Source organism: Sparus aurata, chromosome 8, assembly GCF_900880675.1.
Source record: "Sparus aurata chromosome 8, fSpaAur1.1, whole genome shotgun sequence".
NCBI classification, from domain to species: Eukaryota; Metazoa; Chordata; class Actinopteri; order Spariformes; family Sparidae; genus Sparus; species Sparus aurata.
The window spans coordinates 30,747,442-30,761,555 of record NC_044194.1 but is presented as its reverse complement, the minus strand read 5'-3'; the positions used below and the strand labels follow the sequence as shown (position 1 = coordinate 30,761,555).

General features: G+C 40.3%; 1 protein-coding gene and 5 non-coding genes across 6 annotated transcripts in view; all 6 read right to left on the bottom strand.

Moving 5' to 3' along the window:
* The window catches only part of ldhd (lactate dehydrogenase D), a 35,806-nt gene extending 22,209 nt beyond the window's left edge, over window positions 1–13,597 (bottom strand). Inside the window, exon 1 of the mRNA XM_030427018.1 lies at window positions 13,444–13,597. Coding sequence (XP_030282878.1) covers window positions 13,444–13,545 — 102 coding nt within the window. The 5' untranslated portion in view covers window positions 13,546–13,597. The remainder of the gene's footprint in view (window positions 1–13,443) is intronic.
* On the bottom strand, window positions 6,676–6,746 carry trnag-gcc (transfer RNA glycine (anticodon GCC)). The gene has a single exon. It is a non-coding gene; the product is annotated as a tRNA-Gly (tRNA).
* trnag-gcc (transfer RNA glycine (anticodon GCC)) lies at window positions 8,171–8,241 on the bottom strand. Its single transcript has one exon. It is a non-coding gene; the product is annotated as a tRNA-Gly (tRNA).
* trnag-gcc (transfer RNA glycine (anticodon GCC)) lies at window positions 9,037–9,107 on the bottom strand. The gene has a single exon. It is a non-coding gene; the product is annotated as a tRNA-Gly (tRNA).
* Window positions 11,434–11,504, bottom strand: trnag-gcc (transfer RNA glycine (anticodon GCC)). The gene has a single exon. It is a non-coding gene; the product is annotated as a tRNA-Gly (tRNA).
* Window positions 12,139–12,209, bottom strand: trnag-gcc (transfer RNA glycine (anticodon GCC)). The gene has a single exon. It is a non-coding gene; the product is annotated as a tRNA-Gly (tRNA).
* Window positions 13,598–14,114: the final 517 nt, after the last annotated feature.

The window sequence follows — 14,114 nt, the reverse complement described above, 5'->3', positions numbered from 1 at the left end:
AATGTGCATGTCAGCCAGATTCCCCAGTGGGATCAGTTGTTTTCTGACTCTGATACATCAGCTATTAATCATCATTTGTTTTTAATTACCTATATTTAGTTATCCTATTACATTGTTATACATGTAGCAATAAAAGGTTAATGTTATATGTTATCAATGACTGAACAAAAAAAATGACAAGAGGCTGCATCAGATATCATTTCACCTGAGGGGCGATGTTGGGTCAATGCATGCACACAATTCACTTAACAAACTGATAATGAGTATTGACCATTGTACGTACAGACTGTTAAATCTACATTAACTTACCAATGACGATGTTTAGGACGCTGCAGTCTCTTGCATCAGTGGTCTCATCCACAACAACACAGTACTTTTTCTCACGGATCTTTTGTAGCACAGAGGAGATATGTTGCTCAAACACTCGGGGGAGGTGAATTTAGCTAAGGCTGCTAACATTTTCAGGTAGGGCTCCTCCCTGTTTGCAGTGCTTCTTTAGAAACGGATGCAGTTTTGTCATCTTTTCCAGGGGGATGTCAGTCTCAGCACACATAGCCACAAAATCTTCAACAAACTCTTTTCTGGAGTCCGATGACTTGAATGTAGCAGCAGTAATGCACGTCTGTAGGGACGTGGCCTTGCTAGCTGTTATTGTTATTGTACTTTTCCTTGTTTCTCATATGGCTTTTGGAGAGAACATGGTCATTGCACGTATTTTTGCGTTTCCAGTCAATTGAGTGTTGGCAAAATTTACAAAACAAAAGTTCACCTTACAAGTCCTTCGGGAACTGCTTGGCTCTGTACTGAGGGATTAATGTTGAATTTTGAAGTTTTTTTGCCGACGAAGACAGAGCCGTGGTCAGCCGCTTCGCCATGCTTGCATTGTTTTGAAGGGGGAGGGGCTCAGTCTGTGGAGGGGGCTCGTTGTGCCACCCGGATTTTCTTCCCTTTGGCAGTTTTCCTCAGACATACGTTCCTCCTCCACACGAAAACAGCATTTCAGTGAAATTATGTCAATTTCCGCAATATTCCACGTTAAAAAATAGATTTAGTTTTAATTGGCCAATTCAACGATTCCGCCCGCGATTCCATGATTGTGGAAATCATAGGGCCCTACTCACTCTAGAAGCTACCCCAGTGGCCCCTATTCCTCTCTGTAACATTTTATACGTGTCTAAGAAATGGACACAGCCTATTGTAAAAGGCAACTTTTTGTTACAGAATACTACAAGGGTCTGGATACTGGCAAGACAACTTGAGGGCCAGGAGGACTTCATTTTCACCTCGTACCAATCCACTTATACCGAGACTTCTGCCCTGGCTTGATAGACCATGCCTTCTCCTCATGGTCCAGTAAGGGTATAGAGACTGTGGTTGATTTGTTGATAGATGATGTTGTGGTGTCTTTTGTGCAGCTGAGAGAGAAATATAATTTCCCACAGAACCATCATTTTAGATACCTACAAATACGTAGCTTTATCACCTCTATTATTAAACTACATCCTAACGGGGTTTCTCTTTTGGCTGTGGAGGAGGCCATCCAAAACCCAGGCTCCAGAAAACTTATAGGTTTGATAGGGCCCTATCAAGCTCAAATTTATAATGTATGCACGGTTCTTTGGGAAGCCAATTTTGGAGAGGCTATTTCAGATGATGAGTGGGACAGTGTTTGGTCTAGCTCCGCAGGCTGCCTGTTTACCAACAAAGCTAGGGAGTTGCAGTTTAAGGTTGTACACAGGCTTCAAATTACTCCTGTGAAACGTAACAAATTCAATCCTCTGCTTTCAAAATACTGTAATAATTGTAAAATTATTGAAGGTTCATATTTCCACTGTATTTTTGAATGCCCTCTTATTAATGACTTGGATCAAAGTGTGTAAAGAAATTAATATTATTTTAGAGAGGAAACTAGCCCTGTATCCTGGGAGTGCAACCAGCAGCTTTGAACCTCAGCCCCCCTTCACTGAACCTGCTTAAGGTGATGCTGTTTAATGCAAGAAGATGTATTCTTCTACAGTGGATTTCAGACTCTGTCCCCACAGTCTTACATTGTACCTGGAGTATTATGGAACTTCTCCCCCTAGAAGCTATAAGCTTCTGGCTTAATGATAAACCATTTAAGTTTTCTCAAATCTGGATGCATTCCCTTGATGTGCTGTCGGTGTATTGCTGTGTTTGATTCCCCTTAGTACGTTGACTGTGTAAACCTTCTGTTTTATTGTTCTTTTTTGGTTTTTTTTGTTTTGTTTTTTGTGTGTATGTGTGGAAAGTAAGTTCTGTAAAAACAAAAAAGAATAAAAAAAAAGAAAAAAAGAAACAGGCCTTCAAGAAGCTAATGACTGTCAAGGTTTCTAAGTACACTCTGCCTGAGAGAAAATAATGTTTTCCAAACATCACTCGCTCAACTGTACACAGAGTGTAGGGTAAAGGTGGAGAAGCAGCTCAGAGATAATATCTGGTCGCACGACTGAACCACATCAGGGGTCCGTTTCACAAAGCAGGTTCAACAAACTCTGAGTCTAACCCTGAACTCTGAGTTGATCTACTCTGAGATAGGAAACTCTGAGTTTTCGGTTCCAGAACAGCTGATTTGAGTTAGTTTGATCAACTCGGAGTAGTTTCCCCTTGGAGTTAACCGCGTGCACCACAAGTATAAAAAGACAGCATCAATGGAGCCCCGATTCGACGAGTCACCATGGCAACGGGGAAGAGGAGGGCTACGTTTTTTTAACCCCACTGGAATTGGAAATATTAATGCGCTCATACGGTGAGTTTGAGCACGTTTTTAGAAGGAAGTGTAACACCGCTGCAGCAGCAAAAGAGAGGGAGACGGCGTGGCAAGACATTGCTGCTCGGGTCAATGCGTAAGTTTAAATGTAGTCCTTTGCAATCACAATAATATTACAGGGGGAAACTGCTTGAATTGTAGCCTATTAATTTATTTAATTTAGGTGCAATCCCGCTGGGGAGAAGCGCACTTGGCAGCAGCTTAAGATGAAACACAAAAACATTAGACCTCGGCATAATCTCATGGGGGTACCTCACTTTGATCATGTTTTACATTGTAAAGTAAATATTAAGTGCCTGTTTGACTGTACAGTTGTTTTATCCCCAACATAATGCTGTTTTCACACACATAAATGTCTTCTCATCTATATCATGTTCTGTTAAATAATTAAGCCTATGTAACTAACACAGACTTCTACTCAGCCAACAGAAATAAAGCAGATGCCCGTAAAATGGGTGGTGGCCCAGCACCGCCACCTCTAACGGAGGCAGAGGAGCTGAAAATGATAAAGATGGGTAGTAGCCGTTTCAGGGCGAGACACACTTTTCTGACCACTCTGCAAACAGCTGCCTTGCTCAAGTGCTCTGCATCTCCGACGTTGTATAAAAAACTCCCATTTGCTAAAAAAAGCAGCGCAACACACAATATCTGCTGGGATGTGAGAGCATGACTTCGGTTGGTAATGTTGGAAATGTAAGGACGGATTAGGTTGTGTATGTAAATGATGGACTGTGACGTGAAACGGTACCGCTCAAAAAGATAATTGTCTGGAAATGCAAGAACATCTATGCGCGGTCTGATAATCATCTCCCGACGAATATTTAATTCTCTGCGCAGTAATGCTGCACCTTCATCCACGGGATCATTATCAAAAGGACATGCCATGGTAGTGAAAATTGCCGCCACCTCATATAACTTCTAATGTAGGCCTACTGACTGATTTTTGCAATGATCAATGAGAACTATACTACACCAAAACTCGCCTGCTGACTGAATGAATGAGGAAATCAAATACCGTGTGTGGCTGAAAGAGGGCAGAGACAGACAGAAACTCGAGGTTTGTTTAGAAAAACCTGGTCCCGACCAGGTTAGGTTCAGAGAGTATGTTACCATGGTAACTGACCGAGAGCTTAAGTTACCTCTCTCTGTGAAACAGGCTAGAGTTACCCCTCTTTCTCTGGTTTGAGTTACCTCCCTTTGTGAAACGGAAAACTCAGAGTTTCCCTCATTTCAGGGTTAACAGACTCAGAGTTTTCACTAAACCTGCTTTGTGAAACGGACCCCTGGTCTTACAGAACAGGAGGCTAATGACGCTGAACTGACCAACTACCTGCAAGCTCAAGAATGTGCAATATTCACAGAATACAATAGCATAATCATCCTCAACATTTAACTTTTTATTGTTTTCTTTAATCAATGTTCAGTTCAGTATACTACCTCTAAAATGTTTGAGACACGTTTGAAACATGCAATTTGTTGTACATTTCATACAGTGTTTAACATAAAGCCATTTGGTTGGTTGGTTCTGTTGAATGTTTGTCACCTATTCATTCAGACAATAAATTATTTTATTTTATAAACCATAATTAACCTTCTGGTTTGTTTGGGGTTCTGTCCTAAGGAGAACTCTATTAAAACTGTAAATTCCACATTATCATTATTGTTAAATATACTAGTGCATTGCCTGTAGGAAGCATGTATTCCTATGGAAAAGTGGGAGGTGGATGGCCAAATGAAGCTATGTTGGAAGGTGGGACGTCAGGGATATAATTGGCCGTTTTTGACTACTTTTGATTTTACCATTATATTTCACCTTAAAAACTATTTACCTTGCCTTTTTTGGTGTCATTATTTTCAGCACAACCTCACATGCGTGACTGTACAGTAATTGTTTCATTTTGACATACTGTATTACACAATGGACCTAAAATCACAAAAAAAAACCATAAAATCAGAGTAGGAAAAAGATTGATTTTTTACTGTGAAAACCACTAATATGTTTAACAAACCATTTTATTACACAAATGCAAATATAAATTGTTGTTTGCTAAATTTGTGCATACATTTTTGAAATTTACAAAGTTATATGTAATTATTTACATTTAAATGCAGGCAATGCCTCAGCTCCTTCCAGCTGCACTACCTGCTCCACATTCAGCAGTCTCCTCGTTGTTTTGACTCACAACACAAAAAAATGACTCCACAACAGATTAAACACACTCCAACAAACACTGCATAACACATGTCACAAATCTCTCAACTCTTGAGACTCACCATCTCTATCACCTTCACTGATGCTGTCACTCTTTCGCCGCTGTCCCTCAGCAACCAAATCACGTGTTTTGCCAAATAATTTTGTGATTGGTTGGTGTCGGGCCTTTTTCCACCAATAGGAACATGTTTTTTTGCTTGCAAACACTTCCTGCTTGCGGACACTTTCGTGACAAAAGCCCGTTTTTACCGTTTCTTCCTGCACCAGACACAAAGCAAACATGACAGCAATGTTCGCGAAAAAGTGTAGCGGACATTATTTATCGTAAATCCGGTTTTGGACGTGCCGGCGCATCCATTTACTCACTAGGTGGGGCGTGGGGGTGGGCTAGCAGCAAGCTACGCACGAACATCCACAGATTCCGATTCCGGAACAGACTCGGTCCGGAGTCTTTGGTCTCATTAATCCACAACAGTCAGTTTAGATTCATAGAACGGGACCGAACCGCCAGCAATATCCCTGTCCAGCTTGCGCCGCTGCAGGTATAAATCCGCTTGTTTCTTAAGGTGTGTAGTGGGGATGGGCTCTGCAGTGATTGGCTCTGGTGTGCACGTGGCTATGGTGTGCAGTGATTGGCTCTGGTGCGCACGTGGCTATGGTAGCTATGGTTGACAATGCTACCGGAATATGTAAATCATTTATGAAATCATTTATTAACGGTATCATTGTAGTCCAAACAAATCCAACAGCGATATTGCTTTTATAGAGAGATATTGTGATAATTATCGACATCGATCGATATACAAAAACATATTGTGATAACACTTTTGGCCAAATCGCCCAGCCTTAATTACAAGGGTAGACCCAAACTTAACCACCGTCTTCTTACCAACAGAAACCTTGCATTGATGGTTAGTGCTAGAAATCTGCCCTGCCACATGGGGAGGGAAGATTGGGGTTTTGTTGGTTGTATTTCCTGAAATGATGTTTTTCTGAAATGTTGAGTTTTCTGAAATGCTGTGTTCCCTGATTTTCTTTGTGAAATATCAGCATTTTCTGAAATGTTTTGTTTTGTACATGTTCTCCATCTGCAATGTTGTTGAGTTTTCTGAAATGTTGTGTTTTCTGATTTTCTTTGTGAAATATCAGCATCTTCTGAAATGTTGTGTTTTTGGAAAAATCATGAAATGTTTTGCGAAATGTCATGTGATTTGTGTAATGTTGTATTCTCTGAAATGTTGTATCTTGGGTAATGTGCTTTGTTAAGTGTAGTTTTTTCTGAAATGTTATGTTTATGGAAATGCTGTGTTTTCAGAAAATGTTCTTTTCCACAGTGTTTCCCCAAATATCATTTTCTGAAATGTTTTGTTTTGTAGAACATTTTCTCCGTCTGAAATGTTGTTTCCTGAAAAGTCATGCTTTATGAAATGTCTTTTTTTCTAAAATGTTTTTTGTGTAATGTAGTTTTTCTGAAATGTTGAGTTATCTGAGATGTTTGTGACATTTGTGTGTCACATTTGTGTGTCACATTTGTGAAATGATTTTGAATTGTAGGGAATAAGTATCTAGAGTTTATAGAAATTGTTGGGGTTTTTTTTACTCGCACCAATACAAAAGTCTGTAAAATTCTGCCAATATGTTCATGAGTGAAATGCTTGCAGTCATAAAACACTGTTGCATTGGCCGGGAATCGAACCCGGGCCTCCCGCGTGGCAGGCGAGAATTCTACCACTGAACCACCAATGCTTGTTGTGCTTTATCTGAAGCCATGAGATCCTGATCCGCAAGCCACATACACACACGTTTGTATATTACCAGGGTAGGCCTGAGCTCAAACACTAATTGTCTTCTTACCAACAGAAACCTTGCATTGGTGGTTAGTGCTAGAAATCTGCCCTGCCACATGGGGAGGGAAGACTGAGGTTTTGTTGGTTGTCTTTCCTGAAATGTTGTCTTTCTGAAATGCTGTGTTCCCTGAAATGCTTCTGTGTAATAACATTGTATTTTGTGAAATGTTTTGCGAAATGTCAGATTTTTGGAAATGTGATTTGTATAATGTTATATTCTCTGAAATGTTTGTTAAGTGTAGTTGTTTCTGAAATGTTGTGTTTAGGGAAATGCTGTGTTTTCTGAAAAGGTTCTTTTCCACAGTCAGTGCGTTTACATGCACAGCTTCGTCAGATTACAGCCATAGTTCGACTATGCTGCTCAATCGGAAAACTCCAATTATCCGAGTATACATGCCAGTGAGAAAATCGAATAACTGCCGAAAGCATGTCATACCCCGGTACGCTAGGTGGCGCTGTGCCCATTTCAACTAGTGTTAACGGGGCCACCTCCAGCCGACCTCTTTACGTCACCAGCTGCCTCTGCATTCAAGAAAGATGGCGTACAATGAGCGAGACGAAGCTACATCTTTGTACACTTCGTATATGGTGTACATGATAATTACACAAACGAGATGCACAATGGCGCTCTTTCTTGCGGTGATTTCAGAGGAAAGACGCCGCCACCGCCGCCCGTCTACTTCCGGCTCACGGCCCCGGGGAAAAATCTCACGCCTGCGCAGAACGAGAAAATCCGATCCAATCCGCTGGAAACGTATACATGCAGGAGTTAATGTGACTTTCAATCGAATAATCTACGTGGTGTAATTCGACTATGAGAAATCCGATCCGGTCCGATTTTAGTCAGACTAAGGTGTATGCATCTTAAAAATCCGATCATAGTCAGAGTAACGCAGTAATTCGGTTTTCTTGAGTGTCATGTAAACGCACTGACTGTTTCCCCAAATGCAATTTTCTGAAATGTTTTGTTTTGTACATGTTCTCCGTCTGAAATGTTGTTTTCTGAAATGTTGTGTTTTCGGATTTTCTTTGTTAAATATCAGCATTTTCTGAAATGTTACGTTTCCTGAAATGTCATGCTTTGTGAAGTGTCTTTTTTTCTAAAATGTTTTTTGTGTAATGCAGTTTTTCTGAAATGTTGAGTTATCTGAGATGTTTGTGACATTTATGTGTCACATTTGTGAAATGATTTTGAATTGTAGGGAATAAGTATCTAGAGTTTATAGGAATTGTTGTGTTTTTTTTTACTCGCCCCAATACAAAAGTCTGTAAAATTCTGCCAGTATGTTCATGAGTGAAATGCCTGCAGTTACAAAACACTGTTGCATTGGCCGGGAATCGAACCCGGGCCTCCCGCGTGGCAGGCGAGAATTCTACCACTGAACCACCAATGCTTGTTGCGCTTTATCTGAAGCCATGAGATCCTGATCCGCAAGCCACATACACACACGTTTGTATATTACCAGGGTAGGCCTGAGCTCAAACACTAATTGTCGTCTTACCAACAGAAACCTTGCATTGGTGGTTAGTGCTAGAAATCTGCCCTGCCACATGGGGAGGGAAGACTGAGGTTTTGTTGGTTGTCTTTCCTGAAATGTTGTCTTTCTGAAATGCTGTGTTCCCTGAAATGCTTCTGTGTAATAACATTGTATTTTGTGAAATGTTTTGCGAAATGTCAGATTTTCGGAAATGTGATTTGTATAATGTTGTATTCTCTGAAATGTTTGAGTGTAGTTTTTTCTGAAATGTTGTGTTTAGGGAAATGCTGTGTTTTCTGAAAAGGTTCTCTTCCACAGTGTTTCCCCAAATGCAATTTTCTGAAATGTTTTGTTTTGTACAACATGTTCTCCATCTGAAATGTTGTTTTCTGAAATGTTGTGTTTTCTGATTTTCTTTGTAAAATATCAGCATTTTCTGAAATGTTACGTTTCCTGAAATGTCATGCTTTGTGAAGTGTCTCTTTTTCTAAAATGTTTTTTGTGTCATGTAGTTTTTCTGAAATGTTGAGTTATCTGAGATGTTTGTGACATTTGTGTGTCACATTTGTGAAATGATTTTGAATTGTAGGGAATAAGTATCTAGAGATTATAGAAAATGTTGTGTTTTTTTTTTACTCGCCCCAATACAAAAGTCTGTAAAATTCTGCCAGTATGTTCATGAGTGAAATGCTTGCAGTTACAAAACACTGTTGCATTGGCCGGGAATCGAACCCGGGCCTCCCGCGTGGCAGGCGAGAATTCTACCACTGAACCACCAATGCTTGTTGTGCTTTCACTGAAGCCATGAGATCCTGATCCGCAAGCCACATACACACACGTTTGTATATTACCAGGGTAGGCCTGAGCTCAAACACTAATTGTCTTCTTACCAACAGAAACCTTGCATTGGTGGTTAGTGCTAGAAATCTGCCCTGCCACATGGGGAGGGAAGACTGAGGTTTTGTTGGTTGTCTTTCCTGAAATGTTGTCTTTCTGAAATGCTGTGTTCCCTGAAATGCTTCTGTGTAATAACATTGTATTTTGTGAAATGTTTTGCAAAATGTCAGATTTTCGGAAATGTGATTTGTATAATGTTGTATTCTCTGAAATGTTTGTTAAGTGTAGTTAGAGTTGCACGATACCCGCGGTGCCCAAGGTACCCCGCGGTACCAAATCCTAATGGTTCCTACTATACTAGAAATTCTACACGACGGTACTACTGTGGATTACTATACTACCGGTGCCAGTTTCCGCTACATAGCGGCCGCCTCTACTCTCCTCCCGGCTTCTCACTGCATGGCATGCTACTACCTTGTAAACAAACCCACATGCTAACTACTGCAACCGAACTACACAGCTGCTGAATGATTGGCTGTTAGCCTGTTACTGATGACGTCTGGGCATATGATAGGCTGTTTCCGCACGCAGGGTCCGCCCGTCTGTTAGCTGATCGGCTGTCTGTGTGTTTCTGCCGGCAAGAACGAACTCCATTAAGACAGCTCCGCTTTGATAGAAATTCACTTCAAAACAAACAACAAGCTAAAGTTCTGTCTCGCCCACACGCGCGCACGGTTTACAGTCACTTACACGAGACAACACACTCACCATGGCAGAAGCACCGGCCCGAGCGGCGAGTCTGCCGCGGCGTCGTCGTCAGTGGCACCACAAATTTTGCTCAAATAACCAAACTCCAAAAGTCACATTTGGAACTATTTTAGCTTTAAACAAGGCACAGACAGTAAAGCAATAGACGATGGCCGTCCGCTGTGCAGGCGCTGCCACCAAGCTATAGGAGCCAAAGGAGGGAACACATCCAACCTCATAAAACACCTGCAGTGTCGTCACCCAGATTTATATGTCGAATACCAGGTTAGTATGCCCTGTTTATTTTCTCATTGGCTAATATTTGGCTATATGCTCCGTGTACAGGCTGAGGAATGAAGAGTTAAAGGATGTCAAAGTATTAAGCACCTAGAAAATGCATAAAAATATAGTTTTCACAGGAAATCAGTTCCTGTTTATTGTATTTTGTCCTCTATGGTTTATTATGTTATTAAGTATTATTGTCAAATAGATATTTTTAAAAGACAGTGGATTTGTTATCCTAAGTTGATTATTTATATTAGTTAAACATAAATAATGTGCAAAGGAAACTGAATGACTATATGATTTTAACCATATAAATTCTAACTTCATTTATTTGTTTTTTATTGCTTATATGCTTTTGTTCATGTACTCTTATTGACCCAGTTATGAACTAAAACCATTAGGACCATTAGGCTAATTCATGTTATGTATTTCCCACTCCTTATTTCAGAGAGAGCCATCCAACCCAAAAGGGAAGCAACCCATGGCCAAGACCATACCTGTTTTTTTTTTTTATTTTAACTTTTTAATAAATGTTATTCATAAAAACATTTGTTTCAGTCTAATTCATGCTTCACTAGTTTTATGTTTATCATGCACCAAACAACATTACTTATTACTTATAAGTAATTAATAAGTATTTATAACTTGTACAAATACATTGCAGTTCATAAAAATAATGATAATAAAAAAAGGCTGCAGTATCGTTATAATACCCGGAACCGTAATACTTTGTCTGGTATAGTATCGTGGTTACTCATTTTGGTATCGTGACAACTCTAAGTGTAGTTTTTTCTGAAATGTTGTGTTTAGGGAAATGCTGTGTTTTCTGAAAAGGTTCTTTTCCACATTGTTTCCCCAAATGCAATTTTCTGAAATGTTTTGTTTTGTACAACATGTTCTACGACTGAAATGTTGTTTTTTGAAATGTTGTGTTTTCTGATTTTCTTTGTAAAATATCAGCATTTTCTGAAATGTTGCGTTTCCTGAAATGTCATGCTTTGTGAAGTGTCTTTTTTTCTAAAATGTTCTTTGTGTAATGTAGTTTTTCTGAAATGTTGAGTTATCTGAGATGTTTGTGACATTTGTGTGTTACATTTGTGAAATGGTTTTGAATTGTAGGGAATAAGTATCTAGAGTTTATAGATATTGTTGTGTTTTTTTTACTCGCCCCAATACAAAAGTCTGTAAAATTCTGCCAGTATGTTCATGAGTGAAATGCTTGCAGTTACAAAACACTGTTGCATTGGCCGGGAATCGAACCCGGGCCTCCCGCGTGGCAGGCGAGAATTCTACCACTGAACCACCAATGCTTGTTATGCAATTTCTGAAGCCATGAGATCCGGATCTGCAGGCCATATACACACACATTTGCGTATTAACAGGGTAGACCTGAGCTCAACCACTAATTGTCTTCTTACCAACAGAAACCTTGCATTGGTGGTTAGTGCTAGAAATCTGCCCTGCCACATAGGGAGGGAAGACGGAGGCTTTCACATTTGTGAATTGATTTTGAATTGTAGGGAACAAGTATCTAGAGTCTTTAACAAGGGTAGACCCAGTGTGTTTGTGTTTCATGGCTTCTGGTTGCACAAAGATTCTGATTCCAAAGTCAAGGAATCGGGGTCTTCTTACCCACAGTAATCTTGCATTGGTGGTTAGTGGTAGAATTCTGCCTGCCACATTGGGAGGGAAGATTGAGGCTTTATTCCCATCAAATGCAGTGTGTTTTTCTTAACCCCAGACAAGCCTACCAAATGCTTAACAGATGCACGCATTTTATATACTGTACTGTACTGAAGTACCATCCCACAGTGCAACTTAAGGTTACTTGCTTTCAAGGCCATCAACAGAACTGCACCTTTACACCTTTTTTACTCGCCCCAAGTCTGTAAAAGTCTGCCAGTATGTTCTTGAGTGAAAATGCTTGCTGTCACAAAAGGCACATGCATTGGCCGGGAATCGAACCCGGGCCTCCCGCGTGGCAGGCGAGAATTCTACCACTGAACCACCAATGCTTTGTGTGTTTCTAGTGTGTGCAATTCAGATGCCATGGCCACATACTGGCTATGGGGGTTCAACTGAGGTCACACACTCACAGTCTACTTATTTATAGTAATACTGATCTAGGGGTACAATTCTCACTCGCCACATGGAGGAGGGAAGCGAGGATTAATGGCGGTTCTAGGGAGGGGCTGACAGGGCCAGTGCCCCTGTAACTTCACTGTAAATGTGCAAATTATTATTCTCAAAAATATGTTTTTAGCATCATCATGCAAAGAAAATATGGTGATCTGACTTTCACCCTGTCAAGAAACGTAAATTTAACTGAGAAATGAACGTACCAGCCAAAACATTTTTTTACAGATGGACAATACTGGTAATCGCCTATCTGACATTTTGGTACAGGCTTAGGTTTTTCACTTAGATTTAATAGACCTTATAATACACATGTCAGTTACTCATTTAGCTCATCTGCTGATCGTAGAGCAATGCACAGAAGGGAAGGTTTAATGAAAAGCACAAGTGGGAGGGCAGGGATTCTATGTTGGGCTACAAATAAAGAAAAGTGACTAACTTGCAACGCAAAAAAGCTTGTCCAGTAGAAAGCTGTACCACAAACACTGATGCAAAAGCAATGAAAAAATCCACATAGAACAGGTTTATTTTTCCCATTCACGCTTAGAAACGTATTGATTTTCTTCAACTGAGTACATTTCTGTGCCATTATGAATAGAGGTGTTGGATTGAGAATGTGTAGGTGGGTGGGGTGGGTTGCCTTTTTGCTTGAGCCCACAACCCCCGAAATGTCTGTGAATGGCCCTACATAGCAACACATTAAAACATGCCTAAAAATACAGACAAGGTTGCCTCTAGCTAACATTTTGCCAAACCGCTTAAATAAGCGCAGATAAAACTTACCGTGTTCGCTAACGTCAGCTGGGTTATACCTCACTTACTGTTCAGTGTTATCATGTAAATCTACAAATGCAATAAAAGCTATATACAACCACATCTAGGTTAGTAGGTACCTCATGTTGCTAATGCTAATAAGTTGCTACGTTATTAGCAGTTAATGGCTGTTTACATGGTACAGCCTCATTAGCGACATATCGAACTGTCGAGACACACACCAAACCTCAGACCTGTCGCTGCCGACAGGTGGATTGTACGTTTGTTCTGTACGTGACCTCTCGTAAAGCAACATTACAAAGACAAGATAAAGTGTTAGTATTTTCAAAAAGCACTTACTCTGGCGGTATTTTCTGTTCTAAAGCTTCGACACTGCTGTAGGCACCGCCAGTGGGACAGCAGCTGTCGGCTCGGTGTCAGTCCAAGCATCGTTATTTTCATTGCACCACAGTAAACACACGGGCTGGTAAGATCCGACCAAAGTCTAGAGCGAGACAGACACGGACCATCCGGTCATTCTTTTCACAACAAAATATAACTACTCTAGACTAAGTGTGGTCATTTGTACAAAACATGTTTTATTGTAACATTTACAATGCATTCTTACAATTAACTACTTAATCTCTTTTTTTGGTTTAGGCAAAAGGTTTTGTTGCCCTTTCGTCATATTTGCTTAGATGCTGCAATGTTCTAGCCTACATACAGCATACATGCTTCCTCATTTAATCCTTATTTATTTGTTTCAATAATCCAGCTTCCAGATCATAAACGTGACACTCATACATAAAGTGTTAAATCGTCTTATCACCTGCTAACGATCTAAATTTTAAAGCAGTCACAACGTTTAGCAAAGACACCGTGGTACAAGGACCAGATGGTCAAAGGGCCACTCATTCCTGCTAATCTGTTCACGTCTTGATTTGATTGTCACACGATTTGATTGTTGTGAAAACCGGCACATGCGTTTGTTATTGGCATGTTAGGTGAGGTGACTGCTATTGTTTTGTCAA